At 35.3% G+C, this 11,334-nt stretch overlaps 2 protein-coding genes across 2 annotated transcripts in view; one reads left to right on the forward strand and one right to left on the reverse strand.

The window, feature by feature from the left end:
- The window catches only part of LOC122248816 (uncharacterized), a 6,460-nt gene extending 1,779 nt beyond the window's left edge, over positions 1-4,681 (reverse strand). Inside the window, exons 1-6 of the mRNA XM_043009138.2 lie at positions 4,168-4,681; positions 2,846-2,898; positions 2,558-2,698; positions 1,947-2,175; positions 1,435-1,820; positions 947-1,160 (exon numbers count right to left, since the gene is read on the reverse strand). Coding sequence (XP_042865072.2) covers positions 947-1,160; positions 1,435-1,820; positions 1,947-2,175; positions 2,558-2,698; positions 2,846-2,898; positions 4,168-4,666 — 1,522 coding nt within the window. The 5' untranslated portion in view covers positions 4,667-4,681. The remainder of the gene's footprint in view (positions 1-946; positions 1,161-1,434; positions 1,821-1,946; positions 2,176-2,557; positions 2,699-2,845; positions 2,899-4,167) is intronic.
- A 612-nt stretch (positions 4,682-5,293) lies between these two features.
- Positions 5,294-11,334, forward strand: mRpL17 (mitochondrial ribosomal protein L17). Its single transcript, XM_043009140.2, has 4 exons — positions 5,294-5,557; positions 8,737-8,838; positions 10,324-10,432; positions 11,138-11,334. Exons 1-4 carry the CDS (start codon positions 5,360-5,362, stop codon positions 11,260-11,262), a joined length of 534 nt encoding a protein of 177 aa, XP_042865074.1. The 5' UTR covers positions 5,294-5,359; the 3' UTR covers positions 11,263-11,334.

An 11,334-nucleotide genomic window follows, 5' to 3' on the forward strand; every position in this document is an offset into this window, starting at 1 on the left:
GTCCTATGTGATTTGAAGATGGTAGAACATGATGGGTTATTTTACATTTGGTATCTGCCCAATATTATTTTTTACACAATAACTGTTAATAATATAATATCAATTGTAATATGCATCTAATTTCTTCTTTCAATCTTGCCAGCCTCATCCAAACTTTTATCTCAGACCATAGGGCAATCATATAGTAAAGTGATGGATTAAGATCTTTTGGGGTCTTGGACTAGCCAGTACCTAGTCAAAGGCAGACTAATTTGTGCTCAAAATTACCACACCCCATGTCTGTATAATGACAGGATAAACACTACAGCTGACACCCTCGCACTGCAATGTCTCAAAAGACAGGCCTGTGGCTTCTCTACTAGTCTATTACATTTTTTTTGCAATTATATAAATACAGCCAGAGGGCCTAGCAGCTCTTGAGACACCTAGACTAATCCTAGTTAGCCTATTGGATACTCTGGCACTGAGGGTGATTTCACCTGGCCTGTTAAAAATTATAAAGCTCCATTTGAAGTTTTTGCATTTTCTAAATATCAGGTAGTGAAGTCATTGAAACCTGAGGGGATAAAATATAGTAGACGAGCCTGCAGCATTTAAAAGTATCATCAGATCATTTGGAAACTCATCCTTCAGTTTTTTGGAATGTTAGACATTTTTTCTCATAGAAATCTTTCTCAGTGAAAGGTTTAACAATGATTCATCCAAAATTTAAAACAAATGTCCCTTTTCAAATTGTATCAGAAAAAAGTAAACAAATTAAAGTAGTTACCAACCTCCTAATTCTGTTGCAATTTTATTTTGAAAACAAAACATCTAGTGCCAAAAATGTTTGTTGTATTCCCTTCTATTCCACTTTATCATTTCAAATATAAATAAAGTTGTTTCACTTCTGTTTTTGACAAAAATTCATGAGAAACAACTTTAACAATGAAAAAAAAATACTTACCCCCATACATCTTGATACTGACAGTGGCTTTCGAACTGGAATCATTTTTGAAGGCAGCTCGGGCACTCGGGTGAAAGAGAGTGAAGCAGCAGTGATGTGTCTTGCAATCTAGCTTGCGGTAAATTAACACCATTGGCACAGGTAAGTCCATGCATCTCCTCTTCATTCTTGCTCCTTTGAATACAATTTGGCAGGTCCTATCGCCAGGGGATGACTTGAATAGAAGGGAAGAGAAAGTACTGGTAAAAATTGATGACAACAAAGACATAAAAAATATTATGTAGCAGACATTGGGATATATCATACAGTGACAAAAAAATATAAATAATATTTAGATCTTCAGACTTTTCATCAACATCAACATCAAATGGTGCTAAATTTCATAGGATTTTGAAGGTTATACACATAACACTTAATGTCAAACATCCTGAAACTGTTCTAAGTACAACTAAACACAAAATTATTTTTCAAATTCATTTATCCTTTACCTTATGGCATGTCGGAGGTTTCCATGCTATTCTCTCATTGTTTTCATTCACTGTGAATATATCATAGGAGACTCGCTGGACCACTTCCCGTTCTACAGCTGGGCCTAGGGTAAGGGCCTTATATTTGGGTGCTTTTCTCTTCACTTTCGGTGGTGGTAAACTATTTACAACAATTGCGCTAGGCACTTGTGGAGCTGCTCCTGTGCTATTTCTGTTTGTTCCTCCTGAAGCACAGCAACTTTCTTGAATGTCTACAAGGTTCTCAACATAGGTGTCATCGGGCATGCCCATATGCAGTGAATAGGATTCAAAATTACTAGATGTGGTTTTCTGTTGTTGGGTTACTTCTATTCCATTTACCGCTGGAGTAGCATCCTCTTTGCTAGCTATAAACAAAGATCAAACATCAATTAAGTGACTGAGAATACAGAAAATGCAATTAATATCATGCCAGAAGAAAGAAACAAACTTTTAAAAATTCATCTGAGTGCAAGGTAAATAAAGAATCCTACCTTTCGCTCTTTTCTTCGCTCTAAATTTAGCAGCTGCCACTCGTCTTAAGAATTTTCTTCTCTCTGTTCTGTCTAGCCCAACCAAATCTTCTCTCGAGTACCCTCTTTCTTTCAGACATACCGATTTCTTTAAGTGCCTTCGAACATTACTTCCTTCATGAGACCTATAGCCACAGTGACCACAGGCAAATAACACATCTCCAAAAACCTCTTTCCCCATTAGCATAACCTGAAAGAAAATAAAAGAAATTCAAAATGTATCCTAATTCTCCAGCTGAATTTGACATACATGCCATTTCTCTGTTTGTTTTTCTTTCTCTATTTATAAATCACCCAATATGTTGTTACACTTTCAAAAAAAAACTTTTTTTACAATAATTATAGATTAGTAATTTTTCTTTTACATTGTTGGTAGTACATGCTCATAGTATCTAAACTCTTGGGTAAATAAGATTCCATATAATTATATAGTCAAAGTAATATGTTTGTTCAGAGAGTTTAGAAGTCATAGCCTAAACTTTATCTAGGATCACCACAAGTTCCAAGTCAACCCATTTATATCAATATATTGCAAATTCCTTAGAATTCATGTGATGAATCTCATTAATTACCTTACGACCTCCTTTCTTCCTGATACCACGATTAGTTGATTCATGATTTCTTGTAAAAACCCTTAACAAAAATGGTTCCTCTTCTTTGATGGCATAAATTCTGTGGTGGTTCAGGAAATCCGCTGTAAACCATTCTGATATCTGTATAGGCATTAATATGTTAAAGTAGAAAACAAAGGAAATCTTACGATCATTTACTAAAGAAAAATTGGAATAATTCAAGAATATCAATCAACTGACCTAAAACAATTTGTATTTCTTGTTACAACCAAAAAGAAAGAAACTTACTTTTGATGGGTTAGTCTTTTCAATTTCATTCTTGCATCCAATGTACAAAAGGCCTGAAATTTAAAAAACTGTGATTAATATCCAATATGAATTGACCTCCCACTGTGTAAGCTGGAACATATCATTACCCAAATGACATTTTATAATACAGGTGGTAGTCTCCAAGATGTGATATATAGCACATTTCAAAGGTTGTAGAAACTGAATGAAGTATCAATAACACAATCAGTGGAATATATATACAGTAGACACTGTATTCACTGCAGGAGATTGTCCCAAGACAAGTATGAATAAGATTCATTTCAATAATAGGAACACTTATAATGGTAACTGTTTGGAATAAGACTACTTGAAGCAACACCATAGCCTCTTTGCTTCACACTCTGGAAAAAGCCAACAAACCTCCCACAACAAATACTTTTGGCCAGATAGAGCTGGAAATGGTTCCATATTTGACAATAAATTGACTTGGAAGCTAGAAAGCATTCTTTTGACAGAATATTTATGGGTGAGATTTGTTTTCCTTTTCTGGACTAGGAAGTTTGGGGACCATGATATCCAGCAGGGATCCATGGCATTTGATGGCAATTGTGGCCTTCCCTCTACCTTCTGTACATTATTTACCTAACTGTGTTATTTTATGTTGTCTATATGGTCATATGCAGATGCTATAATACCATTATCATATAAATGTAAGATTAACCCTCTCTATCCAGGCTTCAATTTTGATGTGTGTAGAAAAGATCATGAAACTTCTTTTGTGCCTTTGATATCTGTCTGTGCAAAAAATTTTCTTTAACTATTCAGTTGGTTATTATTTATTTTCTTTCTAGGGCACAGAAACACTGCAGCCTTTCAATTCTAAAAAAGCAGAGATAAAATTTACCCTCAAATAATAAAAAAATATTTAGATTTTGAATTACAGTTATTGTCATTTCAGGGACATCATCAAATCTACCATACACACATCAACACAGTCACATGCCAATGACAGGGAGAAGTTCAAATACATATAAACATCATGCATTTCTACAAGAATAGGAGCTGCTCATTATTTTTTGAGTGGATGCAGGTAATACTAGTTAAAATGATAAAGAAAATCACCATGTATTAACAGAACTTATTTTGGTTGCAGTCTGATTTTATTTCCATTCTCTGGTTGAAGTAATCAATCCCATAACTAGTATATAGGTAATTACATTTAACCATTGATAGAGATTCTACCCGTGTGTTACAAAAATTATCCAATGTCTTAATGTTGCTCAACAGTGGGTAATATATATCAAACCAAATATTTCAAATTGCAACAATTAATCACTCACCTCCAGCTTCTTTAAATCCCTCCACATTAATGATAAGCTTAACTTTATTAGTAAGATCATCATCAAAAGCCTTTGAGGAATAAGCTTTATCAGAACTGGCTGCATTTTCTTCATTCTCATTCTCTTTTTCCCCCTCCTCTTCACTGACACTCTCTGAGTCAATTGTCAAATTATTTTCAGTTCCATGAATTTCCTTTTCATTTACAATCAGATAAACGTGGTGTTCGGAATTCACTTTGATTTGTAAAGGTTCTGGTGTTGGAATCACAGTTATGTCCGGGCTACTTCCTTCCTCGGTCGGCTTTTGGCACGCTAATTCCTTCTCGGAATTTGGAGGATTACTTATCACTGTTTCCTCATTCCTGGATGGTTCTGCCATTTCTATTTCTATTCCATGAAATAAGTAATAAGAATAGTAAAATTCCCAATAAAAACAAGAGGTGCCATAAACACGCCCTGCATCGTCTGCTCTTCTTTGTTTGTAAACATTGTTAGTCATCGCACGTTAGACTTTTGCAAGGGATTCCTTTTCCTTTTTATTTATTTGATTGTATATATTTATTCATATATCTATTCAATCAAGAGTATTGGGTTATTCTATAAACTTCTTATAAAAAGGCAAATTATAAGTGTTTCAACTGTTGAAAAAGACCGATTCTCACATAATGTATATACTTTATATTTTACTGACATTCTGTAACTAATATTTTTGTTTTAAAAAGGTTTACGGCATGTGATACCAAATTCCTATTTGTATCTGATACTAAATCATCAATGATAGGCAATGTATTTATTGAATAGAAATCTGACTTTCTCCATTATTTCACTTGAGATATGTTTGTACTGGACATCTAGTTAGTCGTTTCATATTTAAATCATGTAATTGTGTTTTTGTTTGTATTTCTACAGTTGTGGTACCTATCATTGTTTTCCTATTTAATCTATAGTATTTTTTATTATTATTATTATATCATTATTCAAATGGTACGCAACATTTAAAAACTTCATATATCTAAAACAAGTAAAATTAGTATCAATACCCTCTATAGATGCCACATTTTCATTCTAGTGATTTAACGATATACGAAAAAAAAAATCAAATAGTAAGAAGCAAAGGGAAAGCGAGCCAAGCGTGCTAAAAGTACAGGAGGGACAACAGCATGTGTAAAGGGACGACGACACTCGGAGAATCATGAACCAAGCGGAGATCCGGAAGCTAATTCCTGCCCTCAGAGTGGCGATACAGCCCAAGCATAGGAAATTTGGAAATCCTAAAGGTCCCGAAGGCCGACTGCTTAAGATGAGAGCCACAGTGACGGACTTGGTGAAGAATGAGAGAATTGAACTGAATTATAATCGCGCCGATGAAGCCCGGGGATATGCCGAGAGGGTGAGGTTCATTTATGGCTTATCGAATCTTTGAGTCTTTAGTTTGCAGATTCACTTACGGCTACTATCATAAAAGGCTGTGATATCATCATTATACTGAGGTGTTATGTACAAAATTAGTAGGTGTGTTTATGCTTGTTTCTCAATTTGTTTCCCATTCTGAGCATGAAGCCAATGTCATTTGCATAGATTACCCATAAAAATAATCAGGTTTCACTGATAGCTTTGTAAGCAGTGCTCTTGATTGATAATTTGAATGCTAGTCTAAGGATCTTTTAGAGTTGTAATCCTGTATTTCCATGTCTTTGATTATGTAACATGATCTGAGGTAAATTTTCCGAATAACGCCGCGTCGCTAAATACCACAAAAGTGGTATTGATGGAGTCCTCTCAACCTCTACTATTCATATATAGTGAAATTAATGAGCGCTTGCACCCCTGAAGCCCACAATCTGGGTCCCGATAGTAGGGGAGGGCATGAAGTAGATCAGGGAAATTACGGGGTAAAATATGAATTCCGGCCATATTTCGTATGCAAAATCTTAACCAATTACCTACCTACCTAACTTTGCTTAGGTTTGAAGTTTGCCCTAGCCAAGGGGGGGCTTCGCCCCCCCCTGGACCCCCCCCTTTTAAGGCACTTCGTGCTACCTCGTGCTACTTCGGTATCACGAAAACCTTAACCCAACTACCTACCTCACTTTCCCTAGTTTTGAAGTCAGCCTTTGCGAAGAGGGAGCTGTGGATCTCCCCTATTCAGGGCACTTCGTGATACTTATGATGCGTAATTAGTCCTGTAGATGAAAATGCCGCGACACGGATAACCCTCACACTGCGCCATGATGACAGCAACTGAGTCTTCGTCTCATATATTCCTCAGGATAGGAAACTAGGACCGATGATGACGCGACCACTCAATAGAGGGCACTATAATTATACTGTAAATAATGGGGAATATTGCGCCATCTGTTGAGAGAACATAACAGCACATGCAGGTAATTCCTTGGGGGTTTCCAGTCCACAGCTTGCTACTATCCGTAAATACGTAAACACAGCCATGTTTGAATTTTAGGGCGAGGATGGTGGATTCGGGATATCTTGCCCAAGGTATGTTGCACGAAGTGCCCTAAAAAGGGGGGGTCCAGGGGGGGGCGAAGCCCCCCTTTGGCTAGGGATTAATTCAAAACTAGGCAAAGTTAGGTAGGTCATTGGGTTAAGATTTTGCAAGCGAAATATGCCCCGAAGTAGGACGAGGTAGCACGAAGTGCCTTAAGAAAAGAGACCCAGATTGTGGGGTCCAGGGGTGCAAGCGCTCATTAATTTCACTATATATGAATAGTAGAGGTTGAGAGGAATCCATCGATACCACTTTTGTGGTATTTCGTAACGCGGCGTTATTCGGAAAATTTACCTGATCTGATTGGTTTAGAAGCACATTGAAAATGTAAAATGCATGATTTACTGGTAAAAATTTGATAAGTATTTTGAAGATACCTGCAGTGGCTTTAAAAACAGGATTATTTTTTTTCATTATTATATGGGCTATGCCACATCTAAATTAACTTGAAACTCACAGTAATCTGTGAAGGATGGCCTACAATCTGAGGTCCAACACGATAAATAATCACCATTACCATTTATGGCATGGCTTAGCTGGGGTTCCCGCCTGAGCATAAGAATAACCAGTAGCATTAGGCCAGAGGATTTTTATATACTTTAGCGAAATATCTATGCAATATTAAATATCTATACTAAGATTAACCCATTCACGCTGGGGCGATTCCGGCTCTGAATGGTCATAATGCTGGGGTTTTCGAACGCATAAGCCTAATGCCTCGAGATTCTCGGGTGCATGAGCTGCAAGCCTGGGCTGCCCGCTCGCTCACCCCAAGTGCCGGCCTTGCCCAGATATCTCGTCACCGGCGTCTGACACAAAAAACACGAAATGTGTCAGCACGTCATCCGGCGCAAATGGGTTAATGAGTGAGTGTTGATGACAATTGCAGTCATAATAATACTACTGCTGTAATATTAACAGGTTGAAGTACTCACACATAACAGATGGAAAGTTATTAATTGGTGGTAAGGAATAATTCTGACACAAAATATTAACGCTACTTGTTACAGTAAGAACAAGAAATATTTATTGAATTAAAGCACTAAAAGACTGTCAAAGCTAAGCCATACCAAACTTTTTAAAAAATCAGATAGACACTCAGAAACACTTCTTTTTTTTTTATTGTAATAAAAAATACACTTTTTTACCTAATACAGAAGTTTAATTGATGATAAGTAAACTGAAAATGCTAACAAAAAGTTTTAAAAATTAGAAAGTCAAGAAAAATGTGGAAAATATATAAAAAATGCAACAACAATGTTGGAAATATGCAGATGACATAATATTATGTCATCCCTCATTATAGGCTTAACCCTATGACAACAGTGCGTCACACTCGTGTGACACAGCTAAATTCCCGATGCCGGGGCATCATGCCAGTGTGACAATTCCAGTGCAATATTGCAATGGCCCGGCATAGGGGTTTTGGCGTAGCGCGTGCCCCGTCGGGAAAGGGTTAAGAGATCACTTGGACATATATTGATTTATCTTGTTCATATATACAAATTTTAGTTTCAAAATTGTAAACTTTAGTCTCCAGGGTAATAATATTGCATTTTTATTAAGGCTAGTTGATCAATGTTGTCAGGTTATTGTAAATACAACAAAAGGTGGATGTTTATAGGCTGTCTGGAGCAACCCTCATAACTTTAGATTGATATAAACACCCTTACTCTCTTAGCCCATGGTTTGGAGTTATTCTTCTATATGTGAAGTAGACTACTTTGTCCTTTTTGCTAAGTAATAGGGCCATGAATTAGAAAAACGGCTTTGAGCTCCAAGCATTTCAATAGATTCTCTTGATAAATGCAAAGTAGGTGAATTATTATAGTAAAGTCAACTCCATTCTTGAGTAAAGGTATTTACTTAAGAAGGGTGTCCAGTATAGCTATATTAGATTTTGTGAAAATTATCCAGATTATACTATTACTCTCTATGGTCTAAAGTTATCATTGTTAAGAAATTTACAAAGTAGAAGCTAGTCTAAAACTTGCTCTTGCATTAATATGAACTTGAATCCGAGGATGATTGCTCTATTCATAAACTATGATTTTTTTTTCCAGCTGATTGCAGAAGCTATAAAGTATGGAGACTGCCACAGACCTACAATGGAGATGGCAAGCTACTGGCTTGAAGAAAAACAACTAGTTCATAAGCTTTTTAAAGTAAGTAGAAAAAGTACCACAGGAGTCTAGTGCTATTTAACCTCCAACAAACAATATAGGGTTAATTGTTGTACTCTGTTATCCAGAACAAAAGACACCAAAGTATTATTTACAGGCATTTTTTGTTTGGTTGGTTCTTTTGAGTCTCACTTTTTTCCATCCTGTAGGGACATTATACACCATTGTCATACTCAGTTATGCATGGTGCAAAGGGCAAAAAACTACATTTTACCTGAAAATTTTCCTCTTCTTTATGACAGAGTTTTAACAACACTTTTCCCTTGTCCAAAGTGCTAACACAGTTCTGAACTTTATTTTACTTTAGGGGTTAAAGCATACCAAGTAGAGGCAAAGTAAAAGGAAATTAGGTTCAAGATTTTATATTAATCTTATATCACATTTTCCAAGAAGCTACACCCTTCTTCCATTACTAAGAATCTGATAAGGTTATATGCAGTGTTTGTGTCACTGTCCATTTATTCATAGGAAGTCTGTTTACAGTATTTAGTCAGACTTGTTCTTCTGTATAAGACTGTTCAAAATTATGAGGATGTTATAAAAGTAATTTGGCCAAATCTTATGTTCCCATTTTTATACTGGTATAAAAGAACAGGTTGGATGATAAACTTGGAATAAATGGATAATAACCCAATCATTTGATGGGAACAAATCACCTTAACATTCTTGGTAAATGTGAAAGAAATACGACTATGGTCCAGCCTCTCATGTACTTATTAGCAATCTTTCCATCTCATGGGAAAGATGCATTAGATCAGAGTATTGCTCTCATTGGATTTAAAACTCTTTGAAATGAAAACAGTTTAGTCCTGTACATGTTTCCTTTTGAAGTTGTATTTAGTTCTTTGATCAGGATGAGGTTCATACAACATACAAGATACTTTCATCAAACTGTATCTTTTGAAATGTGAGAATTGGTGACAGTATGGGAAAGAATTAATTGATTTGCTACTTCTAGAAGGCAATTCAATATTTTAGATATTGCCAGTTATAAAAGAACATATAAAGTGAAAATGAAAAGTTTTTCATATAGCTAATTTAAGCTATAACTGTAATTAGAACTTTGTAAGTTTGATTACTATGTAAAACTGATGATTTCTGATAGTTCAAAATTGGACATTAATATGATTGATAATGAAGAATTAACAAAAAGAAAAACATTGAGAGATCAAAATGATCAGGGACTGTCAAAGAGGAATCTTCCTTGTCTTCTTACTCTTCCTCTTTTTTTTTAATATATATATAACCATATTGAATATTTTCACCATCATTACTTTAGCTAAAAGAATAAGTTTATAACTTCCTAGAAAGTAATTTTACTAATCAAAAACAATTTTCTTATCATTTAATATTAGACTACAATTAAATCATTTTTCTTAGTATCATTTAATATTAGACTAAAATTAAATCATTTTTCTTAATATTGCATCATTTCAATGGCATTACATCTGCAATTTCTCCCGGCAGGTTTTAGTTCCCCGATTGAAGGACACCAGGGAATCATATACACGTATCCACAAAGCACCCAATGTCTATCCAGGACCTTTCTTGGAGAAAGCAGTGCTTGAGCTTAGAGGTTTGTAGAGGAACTATTGACTTGTTTCATATTATACACCTTCATGTTTTTATTTGTATTTTCTACTATTTCAGTTGATGTAGTTTATGCAGTGTATATTGTCTGAAATCTTCAGCCCCTTCAGCCCCCCCTTTTTTTTGTGTGTGTGTGTGCGTGCGTGCGTTTTAGTTCTATATGTAATGTGAACAATTGAAAACCTTGTAGTTACCTTACAAACATTCCACTGATGTAAAAGCTTTCCACATAACATGAACATGTTATTTTTTTTTATAAATCACTTGAAACTTCCAACCATGAAGTCTTATCACATGATCAGCTGAAAGTGTAAACATTGTTTTTCTCTTCATTTTGTTACTGTTCTTGACACTACTCTTTTAAATAAATCAAGACTTTTTTCTTACTACAAAGCAATAACTTAGCATGATAAGTATTTAGTAAGTAATTGACATTCCTAAACACATGAGTGGTAGGCATTCCTGTAGCACTTACCATCTTCTCTGAATCAATTGTTGTCAAATGTAGGACGTTTGTAAAAGTTAATACTTTTTTATAAATTAAAAATACTTATGTTCTTCACATCCAGAAGTTAGTTCTTTTATTTGCCCATACATTCAATGTGTATGTCATAGTGATGTAATCCTTAAAACAAAATATAACTAAAATAAACCATCAAGTATAGTCTAACTCATGGATATTATTTGTCAGGTAATCCTTTCCCACCACTGGAAGAAAAGAACAAGTCCACGCGTAATTGGCTACATAACATCCTGCTGGAGGAAGCTCGCAGAGAACGGACCCAAAAGAAACACGCAGGTGGCAGCCAGGAGTGAAGTGCTATTTGAAAGTGTAAATAAATATAGTAAATGTACATTGTTTGAAATTAATAAATAATGAATGTGTTA

The sequence above is a fragment of the Penaeus japonicus genome, unplaced genomic scaffold (genome assembly GCF_977035675.1).
Source record: "Penaeus japonicus unplaced genomic scaffold, GWHDUDI00000001_assembly GWHDUDI00000011, whole genome shotgun sequence".
NCBI classification, from domain to species: domain Eukaryota; kingdom Metazoa; phylum Arthropoda; class Malacostraca; order Decapoda; family Penaeidae; genus Penaeus; species Penaeus japonicus.